Genomic DNA, 21,526 nt, shown 5'->3' on the forward strand with positions numbered 1-21,526 from the left:
TGGCAAAAGTTTTGCGAATGAATTAATCAGTTGATGCGTACAACAATCTCAGCCACTTTGTGTTCTTGTTGTTGTAGCTCTACAAGGCTTTAAGGGCTTGGTTGGCATTGCTTTTGTTGTCTTCGACAGCTTTGTGCTATAGACTTTTTGACAAAAGATGCAATACCCATCCACCCCCACCACAAATAAGTACTAGAATAAGTGCTACGAAGAATTTAGCTTTAACGGTTTTACGAATTTTCCGATTCCAGGTTTGATTTTTATACTTTGTACATGAAATGTACAAGAGTATATTAGGTTTGCGGGAGCTGAAAATGTAAATGGCAGAAGGAGGCGTGACAAGAGGAGTCGATCTATGTCTGTCCGTATGAACAGCTAGATCTCAGAGACTATAAGAGGTGGAGACACCAAATTTTGCACAAAGATGCCTTATGTGTGTACGCTGTGCAAGTTTTATTTTTTTGATTTTCCCTCCCACTTCCCCCCTATGGGGGTTTTCGCGATTTTCCATTCATATAATCGCCTATATCTCAGACACTATAAGAGCTAGGGACACTAAATTTTAGTCCCAGATGCTTTATGTGAATGCGCAGAAATGAGCAATTCTCTATAACTCCCGTATTTCTTGGAATTTTTCAATGAATCCAGATAGCGGTTTGAGCCCGTATTTAACAGGGACATATATGTATATATGACCGAGCAGTGTCCGCAGCTGTTGTGGTTGTTACTGCTTTGCACAGGCACACGAGACATACACATACACATAAATACGTGCATAATTATTCTACACATATGTACAGAGTATTTCAAAGTCGGGACACCCGACTTTAGCTTCTCTACTTGTTTTTTTCCATATGTCCTAGGTGAATCAAAAAGCTTTAAATCGAAAAAGGACAGGTGCTTCAACTTTGAATTTATTCGTTTATATTTTCGAAGAATTTTTACTCACATAGTTTTAGATGGATGAATATATTTCTTGCGAGAGGTAATGGACACTTAAATAATGAAATGAAAACTGTACGACTGTCTGTCAAGTGCTCGTATCACGAAAAGAGCCCACATTTCACAAATTGGGGAAAGTCAGAGCGTCACGAAGGAAAATTGTGCACGACAAACACCTTTAAATCATTTCATATCATATAAATACTATACAAGTATGTACGCGCATTTGTGTGGCGAAGGCATTTGTTTACTGCATGCCATCCGAACAAAACAATTTTCCAACGCACAGCGTTGCTTTTTATTATAATTTTATTTTTGTTGCTTGTCGCCCGGAAACTGTTCTCCTCGTCCCTCTTGGCGCTGGCTCTGGCGTTGAGGGTTTCGTCTTCATCGCGACCGTCGCCGCTTCCATTTCCTCTTTTACCGACAACGATGCTCGTTAAGGAGCATTCGCTCAAAGGCCTGGCTCTACATCTTGATGAAATTTATTTTCAATTTGTGTTGCGTTGCTGTTTAAGTTTTATGCTTCTCATATTGTGCATAGTTTTCATATTTGTCCCTTTTCTTTCTCCGTTTTTTCCTCTTTTGGTATTTTTATATAAACACCTAGTCCCTTAGTGTGGCGTTTTTGCCTTTTAGTGTCGCGTATTGGGGTCATTCCGTCGCAGGAGTGTGCGCCAAGTGTTTTGTCCTTCTGCGTAAATTGAATCGAATGGCGCTGCAAATTGGGTTTGGTATAAAAAAAATCAATTTCGAACTTGGTAATTGCATTTGGAGCTGCACTTTAGCAACTCTTTTAATTGAACGCTCGCTACGAAAATACTCGTACTTCCTTTCAACTCCACGAAAAAACGCATGAGGGCAATGCAATTAAATCGTAACTGCAGTTTAAATTGCCGGAGCTTATGATATGAGGGTGTTCCTGTTATTGCAAATGTGGGTCTGTGCTGATGAGACTGAGTGCACATTTAAAGGTCTATTTGAAAAGAGGACCGCTTTCTGTATTTCTGTTTTAGAGAACAAAAGGGCTGAAAATTATATACATATATATAATTTAATCTATCATTTAATATATATATAATATAATCTATATTAATGCACACAACAAAGTTGGAAAACGCTTAATGTAAAACTAATCACTCATAGTTAGTCTCGAATAAACTTCTCATTGACACACCCCTGCCTCGTTTCAATAAAAAACATAGAAAGGATTCGGTTTAAGAGTTTTCAGAATACATTTCATTCACTTGAATACATTTTCTAAGCACTTTTCCACTCAACGGTTTCTTTAGTTGACGCAAATCATTGATAGTGAACTATTTTTTTATATCTTCGAGTTTAAACAATTCACTGGGTACTAACTAATTCATTTTATGTATTGGGGGATAAAAAAGTCTTTTGTGACAGTCGATGAGTGAGAGATTGGATAATCCTATTGAAGTCGAGTTCATCTTTGTATTTTTCTTAGTTCACATAAACCATTCAGAATTGAATGTCCTTAATTCTTCTAAAGGTACAATGGAGACATGAGCAAAAAATCCATGACTCATAATCTATTACGTGCTTTTAACTATGTTAAATATTTCGCACATTTCGTCGTAGATTTTTAAGCACCAATCGGCACGGATTAAATGCTTTTGTTAATAAAAAAAGAACCAAAACCGAAAAGATTTCGGGGCGATATTCAATGTATTTAATGCGAATAAATCGAGTTGGCGGCCCAATGTTTGTAATGTCGGCTAGTCTCTATATGAATGTATAGTACATATGTCATATGTCATCAACTTATGTTGATTTTATTTTGATATAACACCATTTTGCAGATGACCTTCACGAGATTTAACTGGGGTGAAGGACGTCCAGGCTGCAGCTTTTCATAGGGACCAACTATGGTACTTCACCGCTAAAAGTCAAAGTGCGTTCAATTATACCCTCTTGTTGAAATAAATAACGTCGAATACTGTAACCAATATTTGCACTATAATGTTCACAGCTTAATTCGATTTATTTGAACGTAATAATATCAGCCTTCACGACGCAAATCAATTTTTTCTGACTTCCCTAATATTGTTAATTTCCGAAATATTACAAAGAGATACCGCGCATTTATAAAACTTGATATGCTGATGGAATTTTAAATTTTAAAGTCTGTGAACATAGAAATCGTTTAGTGAACAGGAAAACTTTAAACAGTGTTACTTAAAAGTATATAGTTTTTTCATGTAGAGGGGACTAGCAATTGTTTGTATAAGTTAGGATACAACAATTGTTAAACTTCGTCCATTTGTGTTAAAGTTTACAAGTATAATCGAATAAAAGGACAGAACTTAAAAATTGTACAAAAAGGGACAGAATTTAAAAAGAACGTGACCGTGAAGGACCGATGTAATGCGAACTATCCATTATCGATTCAGGCAATGAAGGCGAATATCGAGTAAGCCATTTATGAAAGCTGGGTTATCGAAGGTGTTATTGCAAAGCTAGCCGGGACATACATTTTTTAAAAGAAATTACTACGACAAAGAAACCACTATATGGGCCATCTTATATATTCTTAATCAATATATCTGATTTACTGGGTATTGAAACGTAAGGATCCCGGCACTAAAATCAAATGCCGAGAAAGGACAAGTTTATTTCATTTTCATTTTCATTTCTACTCCTCTGCTGATTAGACATTTGTATACCCTGTACCCAAAGGGTGAAAGGGTATACTAGTTTTGTGCGAATGTATGTAACAGGCAGAAAGAGGCGTGGCAGACCCCACAAAGTATATATATTTTTGATCAGGATGACAAGACGAGTCGATATAGCCATGCCCGTCTGTCTGTCTGTCGGTCCGTCTGTCTGTATGAGCGCAAGGATTTCAGTAGGTACAAGAGGTAGGGTAACCAAAATTGGTATCAAGGTTCCTATAAGCCCTAGGCAGATCGAGTTTGTTTATTTTTGATATTCTGATACACCCCCCCACTCCCCCGCAATTCGTGTTTTTTCTTATAACTTCCGTAATTCTCGGAATTTTGAAATCAATTTTGGTAGGTAGATCCAGTTAGTACTTATGTGTCCGTGTGCCATTTCATCATGATATGTCAATTCTGAAGAAAGTTATAGCCATAAGTAAAATCGCTGCTCATGCGCTGCTCATGCGCTGCTCATGCGCTGCTCATGCGCTGCCTGCAGCTCTGTCGGCAGCGCTGCCCGCAGCTGTTGTTGTTGTTGCTGCTTTGGTTCAACTTTGTGCTGCATACATACACGCATATAAACACGCATAGGTACGTGATGTAAATGTATGCTGTTAAAACTGAACATAAACATTCTAATTTAATTTAATTAATTAATTTTTATTCATTCATTCATTCATTTTTTTTAATAATTTAATTTAAAAAAATTTTTTTTTTTTTTTTAATTTTTCCTTTTTGTGGAGAGTACAGGGTATTTTACAGTCGGGCTTGCTCGACTGTAGCGTTCTCTCTTGTTTCCCCTCAATTCGAGTGTAGTGTCAAGTTTGATCTTGATAAGTTGACTCTTAAGGAAATTATAGCCATGAATAGCCATATAATCTGTTGTTGCTGTTCTAGTTCAACTTCGTCCTATATACATACTGAAGCTGCTATATATTTAAGTTCGATGAAAAAATGTTTGCAAATAAAACTGAAAAATCGTCGAATTGTCAGCAATTGTTAAAGGAGTACGAAGAATGTCTTCCTTTCATCAGAGTTTTGTTTGTAAAAGTATTTGGGGGGTATATGAATATACTCGTAGTATATCTGCCTGCTGATAGAATAGTCACCAATAGGCTAAATTACTCGTACATGTTAGCTTGTTCCAAAAAAACCCACTTACATTCTCGCATGTGTCTGTCATGTGTTCGCATCCTGTGGCCATTTTCCCTAAAGGCGAAAAGACCAAAGTTTCTGAGAGACGGACAGTTGCAAAAAAGTTGGTCGTCCCACCGCAGTAACAAATGATTTATATTTCCAATTGAACAATAAACTTATTTTTTGCACAAAAGTTTGGCAGCCAACCGAGAAGAGCGAGCAAATATCAGCCAAACATTGTCGTCGTCTCTCCTCGCTCTCCCGCAGTCCCTGGGCGCCCAGGGAGTAGTCTGCATGTGTTTTTGGCAACGCCGTGTTTGGTTAAAAAGAAGTCGCTGCCCCGCCAGAAATTCTTGTAATGCGGCAGTTGACGGTGCCGGCTGCCGACTGCCGACTTCGGCGGCCGTTCAACATTCTTGGCAGTCGCATTCAAAAGAGCAAAAGTGCAAATTGCAATTTCGTTGCTTGTCAGAGACTCACATGCGGTAAGTGGAGCGGGAAGAGGTGCGGTGAGGAGAGGAGAGGGTAACCGAGGGTAACCAGTTGTGGCAGACTTTTCAGTAATTAAGAGAACAAACTTGACATTAGCGAGCTAGAATATAAAATTATGCGATTTGCATTTCATTTGCGTGGGCCATTTACTCACCTAGCAGGTGGCTGCGAAAATGGATGACATCGCGCAGAGCCACCTCCTCGTTCCGATACAGTATCTGAAAGATGCGGGACGCTCCACTGCCGTTGATTATGCACGCCGACGTACAGCTGCCCAGCGCATCTGCCTGTTGCTGTAGTTGTTGGTGGGCCGCCAGCTCACTATCACTGCCATGTTCTGTGCCATTTTGCTTGCTCCCGACGCCGACGCCGATGCCGCCACTGCCAGTTCCACTGCTGCCACCCCCCCCTCCGAGCAACGGAGCCGAGCAGGCGGTGCTTTCCGGTATACTTGTCTCCACCTGCACGGGCAGACGCGGTGAGACACGCAGAGCACAACGCACCTGGTACAAGCTGCAACAACAAATAGCTTAGTCATATGGTGCCATTGCCATGAAAGTTTATTAATATTTGTACAGTGAATAAAACCTATATGCAATTCGATGTGTACAGTGGGACATTATATTCACAGTTTACACAATGGAATATAGAAAACATTGTATATGTATTTATATAAGTACACATATGGATGTACTACATATGTATCATAAAACTAATTATGTGAGGCCCTAAACTATTGAATGGAATCAATGAAATTTTGAAAATACTCAGCATAGCTTTTCGAAACATATGTAACTACCTTTTTGCATATTTATTACCAACATTCTCCAAGTTATTATTTTTTAAATACGATAACAAAATCATTTCACTGAAAAATAAAGTTCCTTTTTTCAAATATATTACCTTCCCCATACCAAAGACGTATCAGAATGTATTAAAGGATGATTCATAAAATGGCAATAAATTCAGTTCGGAGTCATTAAAAAAATAAAGGACTACACTGGAAACTTTGTTTGTCATCAGAAAAAAAATTTCACAGAAAATTCAGAGCACTTAGCTACTTCTACACACTGAGCTTTTGTATACTTAATTTAAAACATGGTTTAAAAAATAGTAGATTTTCAAAAATAAAGTCGAACAAGCCAAAATAAATGTAAGCGTATTTAAGTTCAGTCGTGTATTACTTTTAAGTAAATTTAGAAAATTCGGTCGATTTGTTATAAATAAACACGGTAGACGTATGTTAGATCTAATAATAAAATTACTGTATTCAGTTATTCGGATTCCGAAACGTAGTGCTGTTCTGTAAAATACATACTATATGTATATGCGATTAAGCATAAAGAATTCAACACTGACAGTATTAATGGAAATGAATGTGTGAAATTGGTCGCTGGCCATTAAATTTGTTTATAATCCGCCCAGTTCTCGCATAAAATTCACACGCTTAAGACTCGCATCACGCCAATTTGTATTTGTGTGTAACCGAAAACATTTAAAGACCCGTATATAAGTTCCGCTGACACCTCGACATCGGCAGCTGCCAGCATCAGAGAGTCAACGTACAGTGGGACAGCTCTGGTCGAAATTGACGAGCAAACAATGCGATTGTATAGTACATATACGAAAGTATATATACATATAAATGTATGAATGTATGTATAAGGTGTGCAGGCATAAAAAACGAAATCAGTGAAAACACATAAAAAATGCCGAAACAATTTGTTTAGTTTCTTTTCATCGCATGCCCTCTGAATTGTTTATGTTATTTTTTGCGCAAATTTCTGGCGAGAATTTTCTTTTATTTTATTTTTATCGCAATACCAGTGGTTCCCCTTTCCCACCTCATCCATGCATCCAATTTCTTTGCTCTTGTTTCTCTTAAAGGGCCAGCAACAGCAACAAATACCATAAACACTATTCAGACAATTAGTGCTACTGCAGCTATTCGTCCTCCCCCTCTCCCCTTCCTTATGATTGTTTGTGTTTATTTGTTCGTTGCATTTTGTGTGTTTGTCCAACACTTCATGGATGCATATTTAACGGATTGTGAACAAAAGTGAACAATGCCATTCAATTGTTAAAGGTAAACTTCAGTTTGTTGTGAAAACATCAATTTTTAAATATTTAACGGCAATTTTTTAGTGTGAGTTGAATCGGGGCTATTGGTCTTTTGGCTGTGAGCCTAAAGCGCCCTTAAAAATTCAATGAGTACAAGCTTTTATTGGCTTTCTGTTTAAGAGTAGAAAATAATGCGAAGCCTTGCCCAAACATATTTATTGATTGTTCTGGAAATGGAAGAATATATTTGTTTTTATGAACCCAGCCGCGGACAGTCAATGTAAGATATTTAGAGCTATTGTAATTCTTGAGCCTTTTTATTAATATCTCAACAGAAAAATCCCTGTATAGTTTGTGTTGTGACTGTATGTTTGGGCAGAAAGTTATATCTATATGTTGACAAAAGAACTAGCTATATAAGCAGCTTTTTCCAAATTAAAATTTAAAATAAATACTTATGCATTTGATTAACAGAAAATCTTCAAAAAATCCAACTTAGCTCCATTTTTTAAATATAGCGAGCTATAATAATGAATGTATGGTCTACTATTGAGTGGGACAATTTTTTTCTAAAGATTGACCCCCTGCCCATGCTATTTAATTATTAAACAACAATATTATCAATAAGCAGTCATACAACAATTCTTGTTGTGAAGAATGGACCTTAGAAGGGAGTCAATGAATTATGCAATGATTTGTTTGGGAGTGTCATACAGAATTGTGTTAGTAGGATCTTCATTTGATATGCGACTCCTCCGAAATGTTCTCTTAGTGTTGAGGGCTTTATTGTCGAATTAAGTAAGTAAGCAATATATTAAAAATCGTCATTGTACTTGTATTTAACTTACCCGCGTTGAAATAAATCAACATTGAAGAATTTATGTAGTTCAACAGAAAATTCGATGGTTGCTTGTAAATCGCCCATGGCTGCTGCTCCTCGTGTTGCTCACTTTCCTCCTGCTCGCAGGCACAATGTCCTGTCCGGCCGGGCGGCTGCTCAAGTTGTCATTCAGTTTTACTCAGTCTGTTGGCCGTTGCCGCTGAGTGGGAGCTTTTCGGTTACGCTGCGTTGATTACGGCCACTGCTGCACGTGTTGAGTGGAATGCCAAAGAGATTGGGAGAGACGGGCGGAAAGGGAGAAAAGTTCGCTTGAGTCACTTTTGACAGTTTGGCGTCTGCATTTTGGTTTCGCTTAAGGTGTCAGCGCTTAAGTTGTCGCATGTTTGTTGCAGGAACACATTTCCCCTCCCCCCGTTTACACTATGTCCTTACTCTCTCTCTCTCACACACAATCACATAAACGCAAACGCATTCTCTCTCGCATTCTCTTTATTGGTACTACTAGCGTGGAAATATGCATTTAATGTGCTACAAACTTCATTGCTGCTACGTGACAGCTCCTGGCTCCCATGCCAGTGTAAATTCAAAAAGTTTCACCCACATACATATGTACATATATCCAATAAGCTAGCTCCCGAGCGATGGCGCCTCTCACACTCCTCACCCAAGGCTCACCCCTGTCCGCATCCAGGCAGTTATTCAGGCGGCCATTACAAAATGCTTTAACGGCATCGTTGCCAAGTTCGATTACAGAGCACGAAACCGCGCTCCAAATATTTATCACTCTACATATTGGCAACTGGAGCAATTGATTGCCTCGTAATTGTGTCTGCCCGATGAGCGGGTCTTGTGCGAAAACTGTGCCAAGTGAATGGTGGCGCTTCGGGGGGTTCTTGATGGCAGTTGCTGATTTCGAAATCAAGAAAAAGTAGCGCAGCTTGGACGTCGACGTCGACGCTGAGGTTAGCAGGTCAATAAAATGCGCGCCAGACTTGCGCTGTGGGCGTCCGCAACAATACAATACTCGTAAGTAGCAACGCAAAATTACGCGAACAACAACAGCAACAGCCACAAGAATAACAATAAAACCAACAGCAACAACAACAAAAACGAACAACAAAGTGAAACCAGAAAAGGGAAGCCGTGTGGCCGTAGATGGTGGATAGTGGATGGCGATGACGTGATGGAATAGGAACAGTAAAAAGATAAAAACAACAACAACAACGACGTCAACGACGTCGACGACGCAACTGCTGCAGAGAGGATAAAACTAAAACTTTTAATCGTCCACCAAACAAAAGTGCCGTTGTACGCATTGTTGCTCTTGTTATTGTTGTTCTCAGCGTGTTGCCGCAACACAGGCCAAAGAGGAAGAAAGAAAAACGTCATAGAAAACAACTCACGCATCAAAGCACAGTGGGTCGAATTTCCAATCCTGACAAATGAACCACGAGACATTGTGAATCTCGGCAAGTAAGCTTCAGTAAGAAAAAACAGTGTGTTGAGTATGGGTGTCTTGTGTACTCCAAATTTAAAGTGTAAGGTTCATTTTTTGCAGCATGTTTATAAACTAAATTATGTAAAATTATAAAATTATTTATTTATTTAATATCTCAACAAAAAATGCTGTCAATACAGTTTACTAATTTTAAGTTATAATTTAAACTTGAAAAAATAAGAAAGCCTCAAAAATAACAATACAGTAATGTCTATTATTGCCTCCGACGCGATTCGCAGCCATATATGTTAAGAGACATTATAGACGTACACCACTAAAAAAATAGATACTAGAGGAGAAAACTTAATTCTACTTAAGAGCTGTCTACATAGGTGAAATAAGGCAGAAAGAGAAAAAGGAAAATTTCCAACTCGGAGAGGGAAATTTTGACCGGACTGGCAAGCTATGACGGAGGTTATGTATGCTTTTTTTTTTTTTTTTTAATTTAAACCCTTGCATACCGGTAACAATAGCATTATAGCTTTGCATTTAATGTTGTCGCATCCCTACACACAGCTCACAAGTAGGATTCATAAAGTCCCCTCACCATTGTGTCATCCTGCCGCGGGGTCGCAGACATCGGCATCTGCAACATTGTCTGCTTTTTGCAATGCTGAGTTGGGCGCTGGCCTCGCTTGTTGACACAATAAAGCGCAGAGAAGCGACAAGAAAAGATGGTGATGATTACGATGGGTATGACGATGCAATAACGGTAAATGCATACATATACAAGAATGTTAGTGTGTGCGCCTCATTGTCAAACTGGGTTAACGTGTAGACGCGCGCCATTTCTACTAGAAGAGAGGGCAGAGTACGTTGCTAAATGTGTTTGAAAACCTGCAACAAGAACCGCAACAGTAAAATCGACAACAACATCTGCAGGGCGTGACAGCCCCAACCCCACCACCACCCCTTCAGTCACTCACACAGCATTACCCCAACAATGAAAGGGAAAGTGATGACGCCATTTGTTATCCTGTAGTCCTTAGCCACATTTAAATTGCTCGTTTAGAAGCGACAACATGACGTATGAGTGATGGCGTTGTTGCAATCCAGCTTTGGCTTCATTAAACGCTATTTGGCTTAACTTGGCTTGCAAGCCCCGACCACACGGACTTGTTCGCATCCCTTGTCAATATTTGCTTCGTTCTATTTTATATTTATGGTGCTGCTTCATGAATTCGTAAATTTTGTAGCCCTTCGCCGCTTCCAAGTTCTAAGTAATTTTTGGGCTGGTAAATTAAAAGCAAATTTGTTGTTAGTTTGCAAAGTTGCGACCTCAAATTCAAATGACTCTTTAATTTTACGCCCAACTTTGGGTGTTGCCCAACTGGCAGTTGTCAGTGCCTGGCAGGCATCATAAACATCACGCATACGCAACGTTGTCTGTTTGGATTTGAAATGTTCTAAACTTTGAAAGTGGGTCATAAAGTTGGATGGCTCTGCAACTACTACCACATTAACTATAAAAAAAAAACAACTGAAAAACGGATGAGATAACTTTTCCCTAGCTCTTCATATATTCCACACACTGCGATTGTTGCGCACGACCCAGCTCGATAGTGTGTGAGTTTGTGTTTGTGTGTAGGCAAGTGCCTTTGGCTGAATTTCCGAGCCCATTTTGACAGCAATTGAATAATTTTAAGAGATTAGCAAACCAAGCGAGTGAAATGAAAGTGTTTGCTACTTTTCAAATTGTCAGCTTCTATAGTAGATTGAGATTTTTATCGGTGCTGCAGGCACATAATAAAGACGCCGACATATTGAATATTAAACAAGTTTGAAGCAAGTTGTACATCAACCAGAATAGGTCTATATTCGATATACATATTTTATATAATCACTGTTCAAAGTTGTACTCCCATGCAATTAACTTCAGAAATACTACGCATTACAGTAGCCACATTTATCACAAATTAATACATTCTTTGATAAACATTATGATCATAAGATAAGAAAATGTTAAGAAAATTGCCATTTTGCACGGTTGCATAGTATTTGTCAGCTCACAAATTCTGTCAACTATAGTAATATAACACTTTTCTTGATTGATTTACTGCAACACAAGTTTTGTGTCATTTACAATGTACTATATATCGGGCCTGGCGTAGTTCATCGAGCTAGCCGGAATCCCACAATGTGAGTTCGTTCCTGAGTAGGCACTCGGCTCGAATCAAGCCGCAGCCATCATGACAGATGCCTGATTCAAAAATTAAAATGGTATCATAAGATTTTAGAATTATCCAATAGGACAGATATTAAACAAAGATGAAAAAAAAAAAAAACTTATAGAAAACAATGTATATTTTAAATTATTTAATACCTATAAGCAGTTCCCTTAATAATATCGGGATATTTTAGCCGCAATTAAGGAAATCTATAACGATCATGACATTTTTTCTTTTTCAGTAAGCGCGAAATTTTCGATGGATTTTAATATATTTTGTAGCTTCTTTAAAGGAAATGTGTACAAGCAATAAGGTAAGGTATATTTTTGTTCTATTTATGCGATTTTTGAATGCTTTAGTTGTCTTAGGACTTATCGATTTTCATGAAATTAGATAAAGTGGTATAGCTTATTGCACAGGTTATGACCTGATTAAAAATATGTGTAAATTGGTGGCAGAGATATCGGGGGTATTGGGTACATCAATTTACAACAAGTTACATTAAATAAGCAGAGTTCAATTTGGTGAAAATATTGGAAATATATTGGAAAATATTTAATTTGAGAATTCTTCTTTGGATCAATACCGTCAGACTTAAAAAAGTTAACATATAGGTGGAGATGGTCATAACTCGAAAACCTATCTCGTCTTTCTTGCCAAAAATAGGGGCTTCAGTGGCTAAAAATGGTTCAAATAATATGGTCGTAGGTTTTACTCCATCTGATTTGACCCAACTAAGCTATTGCCTGGACGAGTAATTGCATAACTGAAGTGGATAGCTACATCAAAGGAAATGTGTACCCAACAAAAGAATATCGTGGTGGCCTTTGCAACTACTACTACGTGCATGCGAATATATATCCGAAATCAATAACGGCTACTACTTAGGCTTATCATCTGGGGCAATAAAAAGAAGCGCAAAAGCCACTTGAGTGCGTTATCGAAATCATAAGCAAACACTACCAGAATGAGGGCCAAAACAACACATGCTAAAGATTTCCGATCAGGCAATACTGCCTGTTGTTTCGCCACTTACGAACCGCCACAATCAGTGTGGAAGCACGCGCTAACAATGATGTTGGTGTTGATGCTGAATCTGATGCCGATGCCGATGCCGATGCTGATGGAGAGGTTGACAAGGACGAAGATAATGTTGAAGCTTAAGACGAAGACGTTGCCACATTTGTGACGCGTCGATGAGACAACGGCCACATAAGCAGTGAAATCAAATCATTCGTGCGCTCATTTCGCTTATCGTCATAATGATTATCCTTAATACGCCTTGAAGGAGAAAGTAGACTTCCGCGAACGGAAATGAAAGCCGGTCCGTTTGGGCCACCCAATGGGCATCTCCCACCCCTACTCTCGCGCTCCCACGGATGGATGCCTGTCGTCTGGCTGGCTGAGTTTTACGTTTCGTCTGCCCCAAATTATCGCCGTTTTTACTGTCTATCTGTCCTTTAGTTCGTTCGTTCAACGGTTCGGCCGTCTGTCTTCTAATGGCTGGGCGGGCGCTCGGTCGCCTACGCAAGGGTGTGCCGTCAATGGCAGGCATCCTCCACGGCCAGGGTGCTGATGGAGATAAGTTGTGGCGCGGCCGATGCCTTGTTTGTGGCACGTTTGTTTTTATTCTTGTTGTGAGTCCTGCCAAAGTTTTTTGCTGCGCGTCGTCTTCGTTTTTGATAAATAGTGCCATGCAGCAGGAGTCGACGCCCACACACACAGTCACAGTCCCGATGCGTGTGTGTGTGTGTAAATGTGTTAATGTCTAAGGTCGTGTGACTGGTGATGAATGAAAAGCTAGCAGGTTCATATTTCAATGAATTTCCTCGTGGCCTTGTTTAGGCCAAAATCAAGGCTATAAACTCAATTAATTTAGCTTCGAGCTAAGCTTTTATTTTTTTATTTTTATTTATCGTACTTGGCGGCTACAAAAATTAATTAAATAAATTAAATTAATTAATTAAATTACATAAAAAATGTAACGTGCAAGAAGAAGACGTGAATCTAATCACGAAAAATGTTTTCTAGTCTAACTTTTTGCATTTTTTGTCCTTAAATAAGAAAAGATCAAAGAGCCAAAGTTGGGTCTCATTTCTTTGCAAAAGCTGCTGCTTTATTTTACTGTCCAAAATCTGCGAACCACGGCGTATGCGCAACTTAAAAAAAATGTATTTTGATAATTTGATTTGTTGTTGCCTGTGATTTTTCAAAGTAAAAGTTGGAAAGAGACCGGAAACAGATTTGCCTGCCTGAGTCTGTTGGGTTGGCCCTTGAAAAAGTCAAAGTCTCGAATGTGGCAGACAGGGCCCCCCATTGATTTGACAGACAGGCAAACCATTTAAAGGCACAGGAAATAGACAATTTGCTGTCTGATTGTTTGTTCCAGCCTCGGCAAATGCTGGCGCTGACTTACTTTGAATAAATGACTGCGACTGCGGATTTGATGACGCGAAACGGCTTTAAGTTATTTAAAAGTCCGAGTACTGGCGCTTAAATATTTGATGTTATAGGCGTACCTTGCATGTCGACTGCAAGCTCAGCAGACGGTGCATGTTGCTGCATTTTCCCAGACATGTCATAAAATATGCCCTCGAGTGCCGTCGCTGTTGCCTTCGGGCAGGAGAATAATTTCGTTGCTGGCGGCTTACAATGAAATTGCCAGCAGTTGCAGCTGCAGCTCGACAAAGGGGCTGTGTTAGAGGTTAGGCCCAGACTTCTACAACCCGGCAATAAAGCTAAAAGCGTCTTGGCCAAGTGCATCGCGTGCTTATGGCCACGCCACTGCCGTCACACTCATTCACTTACTCACGTGCGCTTCGAGTGTTGAGTCGCGCACAAAGAGGCCAAAGCCAAAATGGCCAACAACAATGAAACAATATAAAGGGCTACACAACTCAAGTGCACAGCTGCAGCTGCAGAAGCAACAACAACAACAACAACAATAACAACAATTACATGGAGGAGTCGTTCCATGTGCGCACTGGGAACGGGACCAAGTGCACCAAGCACAGCCAAAAGGCGTGGGCACATATGCCTACGGCTTCGTAATTTCATGCCGGGAAATGTGCAGCCGGCACGTGGTCAAGGGATGGCAGAGCTTGTCCGAACATTATGTTCTCTTCGCGGCGATATTAACGGCTAAACGATGCGACTGATGTTATAAAATACTCCATGTAAATGGCACTAAGGCACACGGGATTTCCTTTCCCTGTTCAGTTGACTGCTTGAGGCGAATTGTTGGTATCTTAGTCAAAATAGAAGGGAGGTTAGCCAAGTTAGTTAGCGACATTTGTATTTTATTTTTCGATTTGAGCGTTTTAAGGATGCAAGAAAGTTCCAGGTTTGGCATGGCTCAGATGATGAGCACTTAAACAGAGTTTTCGATATTAAACGAATAGGGCTCCATAATAGTCCCTATGACAACGTGAAGGATGAATAGCGGGAGGGCTAATGCTAAATTATTTAAATTATTTGTCATTTTGATTAATGTGTTATGCGCTGTAAGATGTAAGGAACTTTTTTATATCAAATAAGATAAGGGGTGACCGACATTTTGTGGAATCCGATACTATATATTCTTGATTGGCATGACAAGGCGAGTGCAGCTAGATGTGTCTGTTCGTACGTCTTTCTGTTTATATGAATGGAAGGAGTACTAAACTTCTCCAAAGTCCGTGCAAGTATGCTGACATACTATGTGTGTACGCGTATAATGAATCAGTTTCTGAAGCCTGTTTTCGTTGAATACTATAAACCTTAGAGGATCAGTCTTTTTGTCAAGTCGGAAGTTAAACGAAAATGTTCTAATACTAAGCAAGATCAGAATTAAACAGATTACGTAATTGCAAATGGTTAGGTTAATTTTACGAAGCTCACTTCACAACTGCTAACAACTGTTTTATTCTTCGATTGAACGTGCTTAGTTCGTCTTGAATCTCGTACATGAAATTCAAACTCCCCACTAACTGATATAACTAACAAAACATGAAATAACTTAAGTTACTCCCCATTTAGAATTAAAAGAGAAATAATTCTCTCCCAATTCCGTAACTTCGATGTCTTCAGAAACTTAAACTGAACTAAGCCAAGGTACTTGTACCTGTACCTTGTACCTATTATAAGTTAAAAAAAAAACATAATCTTGTGACAGGAAATTAACCCGACGTCAATTTAAAAAAAATCTCAATTAAGCCGAAACTGGTTGAAAAATTATATAATCAATATTTTTAGAGAAAAGAATTTAAAACCACTTGTTTAGTTGTGGTATACGAATTTCTTAGCTGACATTGTTTCGTTACTGTTTTGTTTTTGAAAACCTAGTTTTGATTATTTCTCAGTGTGCAACCAACTAAAAGGAAAATCATTTCGAGAAGCAAAATCTCAATCGGATTATGTGAAAGCTTTTCCTTAACATAAATAATGACTTGAAGCTATAATTTCTTATCTTAACATTGTTGTTGCAGATCAAGTTAACCCTTGATAGACGAAAGCAAATTGGAATTTGTATATTTAATTGCCCAACATTTTTGAACGGAATCGAGGCGCAATTTAAACAAATTATCAACAATAGCACTTGAGTACGATAGGAATACGCATTTTAACAAAGGACCAGGCCGGATGCGTCATTATGAGAAACCAATGAGTCATTTCCTTTTGCTCATTGTCAGAGACTACACTCTTAGCATAATTTCAGGCGCTGGGCCACACAAATCGTGCATCAATAGACAGGCATGTAGTTTTAGCTTTGTACCCATACCTACTATGAGAGCAAGGATACGTATAGTACATACTTACATAGGAGCATGCCTAGTGACAACTAGCCGACCTCATCATGTTTGTTGTGTAGGGTATGCCTTTGGGGGACGGATGGGTTGGGTGGTAGGGGAAGGGGGAGGGATGAGGGGCGGAAACTTGAAATGGTAACAGACCGGAAAGGGTGAAATTGAATTGCGCCTTTTTATGCACAGGTACTCTACACGGCACATTTCCAGTATGCACGAGTGTGTGTAGGGGGTGCTGGTGTAGCCATATACTTGTACAGGTAGTACGGGGACCACAAAGCACACACACTTACATAAAGACACACACACACACACACACACACACACACACACACACACACACACACAGAATGTGCATGTTGAGAAGGCAACATTGTTGAAATGTGCAAATATTGGCTCAAGTAGCGGCAATAAAGTCGCAACGCTTGTGTTTCTATTATGAGACGAAATTGTGCCCTTCGTGCCCATTGCTCCGACTGGGATTGGGGGCAAGGCTTGGGTTGCTTTGGCCGTCTTGCCAGGCTACGGCTCAGACTCAGGCTCAGGCTCAGGTTCAGGCGCAGGCATAGGAGCAGGCGGACCATTTAACATTAATAGCAGTAGGCTGGCAATACGTGTATAGAAATGTCGTCGAGGGCAATTTCAATTCGGTTGATTGGCATGCGATAAGGCTACATAACCCTTTTGAATGCTTGGTTGGCTGACTGCCACGCCCACTCGCTCCACGCTCGCATAATTGTGGCTGTTGTCGGCGTAATATTTCACCCGATGTGTGCGGTCATGTTTGATGCGAATAAAAGTAATATGAAATATGACGGCAGGAACATATAGTATATTTAACCCTTGTGAGTGTGTTTATGTGTGTGTTTGCAGCTGCGGTTATTGTTATTGTTGTTGGTGGCAGGCGGCTGCCTGTGTAAGTTAACTTTGTCGTGACATGTGGTGAGCATAAAAAAAACAGTAAAATGTCATGTTTGTTGTGGGCGTACAACACATGACATGGAGTGGTGGAGGCTGTCTCTCAACTCCCCTCACCTCTGCTCACCGCCCCTCACCAGTGCTGCCTAGCTGTCTGGATTGTGCCGAGTGGTGTGAGGGAAAGGAGAGGAACAGTGGAACTGGCTCACGCACGCGTCTCTACTGCTCAGCTCACTTGGCGAGGGGAAAATTAGGCTCGGGTAGGTGCCATTTGCCCAATCAGTTTAGTCCGTCCGCTTGCCAGTTTGCCAGTTTGTCATTTTGTCACTCTGTCGACTTGTTTGCCCGTCACAAACGACAGTACATTTTTGCTTTATCCTTTTATTACGCATAAATGTTTGTTTTGTGCATTTTTAATGCGCGTTAAATATTTGCATAAACAAAATGGTAACGGGGGGAAAAAGTCACTATAAATTTCACATTTGAAAACATTTTATGAAGACACGCACATTTGATTTTGTGTTGATTTTGTTTTTGTGCTTTCCGATTTTTAATGTTCGCATTTTCTTTTGCTCTTTCTTTTCAGCTCTTTGATGCGCGTAGGGCGTTTGACAATTTTCGCAATTTGCTTAGCATTGAAAAACGGAAAATTTATTTTTAAGAACCGACAGCAGCAGCAACAACAAGAAAAACAACAGCAACGTGGATATATGTATGTACATCTAGACGACATGTTGGCCTGCGTATTAAAATTGGATTTGTGCACTTAATATTTGTATATTTGTAGTTTTTCCCGCATTTTAAGCTTATTTATAATCATTTGCTGCAATTAAAATACAATTTCTTTCAATTCAATTCAATCCATTTGAAATTTTGTGTCGAGTTTTAATTATTTTTGGGGCTGCCAGAAAATAAAATTTCAATTAAAGCCGCCGTGGGCATCCTTTTTTTCGGTTTAAAGAGTCGCAACACAACCGCCGCCCATTGAATTAATTAGGCTGTGAGGATAGCACTTTAAGCAGGGCGGGGAGCAGCACGCACACACACACACACATACAGGATACTCGGCAGGCACACGACTTGGCTCGTCTCGAGCTGCCACTGAAGCAGAAGCATTTTGCCCTAATTTTACTTTCTGCGATGTTATCAGGACACGCCACACAAAGGCTCACAAACACACGCATACACCCATTCGCCTAAACATACATCCACACAATCATACACAAAGAGCGCGACGATTTCCTTTTTATTAAAAAAATGAAGAAAAAAAAGCAACAACCAAAACGCCCACAAACGGCCATCAAGTCTCTCTCTAAACTCCCAGTTGCACGAGATATCATAATTTACGCACTTCTTCATTTGCTTTTCATTATTTGCACTTCATGCGCTGACATTTTGTTTAATTTTTAAGCGACACATCCACGTCCTCGACTGCCACGACGACCATGCCGCATTGCCCCTAATGATATTAAATGGAAGCGTTTGGGCCAAATAAAAAGAACTGCGTGCCGTAAAACGCGCGTCCGTACCGGAAAAATGTCTACAAAGAACTAACACGGCCGCCTATTCGCTCGTTCGCCCTCGCTCAGAGCCTTGCGCCAGAGCACGGCAAGCATCGTTGCGTGTTTTCGGTTCGTGCCGAAGACCACGACAACGGCGCGACGTTCGTGCGTGATTGTGTGTTTTGGTTTGGCACTGAAGTACTTTGCACCGCCTTTGATATTAATCCGATACGACATGAACAACCTGAGTTCCGAAAAAGAAGAGAGAAGAGAAGAGACTAATTCAAAGAGAAAAGCTCTTTGGAATTAGCCAGGAGCGGTTGAACGTTAGTTGCTTCATATTCTAACGCCATCAGAGATAATAATTATATAGTGTTTTCAAAATTTCAACATATTTTTTGAATAAATCCTTCTGAGAATATAGGTACCAAGTTTGATTTATACGGAGGGTTAAATGGGTGGACTACGAATATATCCGTATATTTTATAGGGTCACAGATGCTTCCATCTGCCGTTTATAGAAAGGTATTGACATAACCCTACTCTTACATCATTCGTGGTATACCATGAAGGAGTCAGGAAAATCGTTTTCTGGAATGAAATTTATTTTCTATTTATTAAATAGAGTGGAGTCACACGTCTTGTTTTTAAGAAAACGGTCATCGAGAACGAGTACTAGACCTATTGTGTTTTTAGAGCAAACGAAATTTGCCTTTTACGAGACATAAAACTTTTCTTAGAACAGAGTTGTCTGAAATACCAACAGCATCAGCAATGTCTCTAGTGGTCAGTTGTCGATTTTGGAGCGGAATTTTATTGATTTGCTTAACGTGTTGCTCATCAAAATAATGGCTTTTATCATTTTTAATCAAATTTAAATACAGTATATTTGCCAAATTACGTCAGTTTAATTCGCCTTGTGGACTTACGTATATACTACTTGAATCATATACACCTATTTCTGTTTTTAGACGAGATTAGATTTAACTCGGTTTGAAAATTAAAAATGTTATATATGGTTACACGACTTTATTCCATTTAGCACGATCCATTTAGCATATGAACAATGTCTTTTGTTACACGGTTTTTTTACACGTTTTATTCTGGAACCAATCAACCGTGCAAAAACAGAATTAGGGGTATAATACTTAAATCTATTAATTTGAGTAAGGAATTTAAAGATGTTGTGTATTGAGCAGTTTTTATTTAAAAGTAATGTTGGCTACTTTTTCATGTCACAAAAAAAAAAAAAAACAGTTTCATCCCATAGTCCAATTACTTTGCACTATTTTCAATTTATTTGTGAAATTACTTAATTAGTAGTTGTTTGTTCAAACTGCCTAGTCATATACAGGTGTAAGTACCTTATCACTGCTCTGAACATTTTCGGTTCATTTTCGACTGCAAATAAAAAACTGTTGCCGTAATGTAACATTATGGGCATTTATTTCTCTTCAAGAGGCCCTTGCTCTTGAAAGTGTTGGCGCAGACGCTAACGTCTCTTGTCCGCTCCCCATCTTGCTCTCCTCCGTTCCCCGTTGCGTTGTATTCCGTTCAGGCGCATAAACAACTGCCGCAACATACATATAGTTGCACGGTTCGCATAGTCCATCCCGAGGGGGTCAAAAAACGGGCATAAGGTTGGGACAGGTGGGTCATAACCAGCCCTTGCCGGTGGCCAAACATACAGACGTACATACTCGTAGAGGCAGTCAGTGTTGGCAATGGCAACAGCTTTCTCTTTGTGGATGTAGTCTCCGTTGGGTGCGTTGTTTGTGCTGATTCCTTTGGAGCATTGCAAAGTAAATCATGACAGAGTAAGTGTAGTGGTCCCATTAACAGGGATTATTATTTTATCAACATTAGTTTTGTTCAGTCAAGAAGGCATGGAGAGAGGCAGGCTACTATACTATAGGCAGGCAGACAGGTGGCTGCATCGAAGAGCAGCCTCGTGAGCGTCGTGAGCAGCGATGCGAGTGAGGCGTATGCTCGTTCTGGGATATTGTTTACACGTGAGAACGACAACATGTGGCGCTCCGTCCACCACCCGCCCGCTCTCTCGTTCGCATCTGCGTCCGTTTGCTCTGCCAGCTGTTTGGTTGAACTCACAAAGCCGATGGCTGCGCTGCTGTGCACCTTGTTGTTCTTGTTGTTGTTGTTCTTGGTGTTCTTGTTGAGGGTGCGCTGTATAAGGCGATTGGGCGATTGGGGGAGAGCCGTGCTGAAAGCCACTTTCAATTTTATTTGCGCTCATAATGGAAAAATTATTGAGCGCTTGTGTTCGTTCTACTCGTATTGTTGTTGCTGTTGCTGTTGTTGTTGTTGCTAGACGATGCGCTGAAATGGATTGCTCATACGCACTGTTGCACCTGAAGAGCACTTCATGATGACGTTAGACTTGTGTTGTTTTGGTCTTTTTATTTTGTAATTTTTTATTTTCATATGAGAAACGAATTCTAGCGTATAATTTAATTAGGTTACTAGCTAATTATCAACAAGAAT

General features: G+C 39.8%; 1 protein-coding gene across 1 annotated transcript in view; it reads right to left on the reverse strand.

Moving 5' to 3' along the window:
* LOC115624516 overlaps positions 1-18,996 on the reverse strand; it is a 30,955-nt gene extending 11,959 nt beyond the window's left edge. The window contains exons 1-3 of the mRNA XM_030519231.1: positions 18,874-18,996; positions 8,162-8,398; positions 5,407-5,765 (exon numbers count right to left, since the gene is read on the reverse strand). Coding sequence (XP_030375091.1) covers positions 5,407-5,765; positions 8,162-8,238 — 436 coding nt within the window. The 5' untranslated portion in view covers positions 8,239-8,398; positions 18,874-18,996. The remainder of the gene's footprint in view (positions 1-5,406; positions 5,766-8,161; positions 8,399-18,873) is intronic.
* Positions 18,997-21,526: the final 2,530 nt, after the last annotated feature.

This window comes from Scaptodrosophila lebanonensis, unplaced genomic scaffold, assembly GCF_003285725.1.
Source record: "Scaptodrosophila lebanonensis strain 11010-0011.00,11010-0021.00 unplaced genomic scaffold, SlebRS2 tig00000061-arrow-pilon, whole genome shotgun sequence".
NCBI classification, from domain to species: Eukaryota; Metazoa; Arthropoda; class Insecta; order Diptera; family Drosophilidae; genus Scaptodrosophila; species Scaptodrosophila lebanonensis.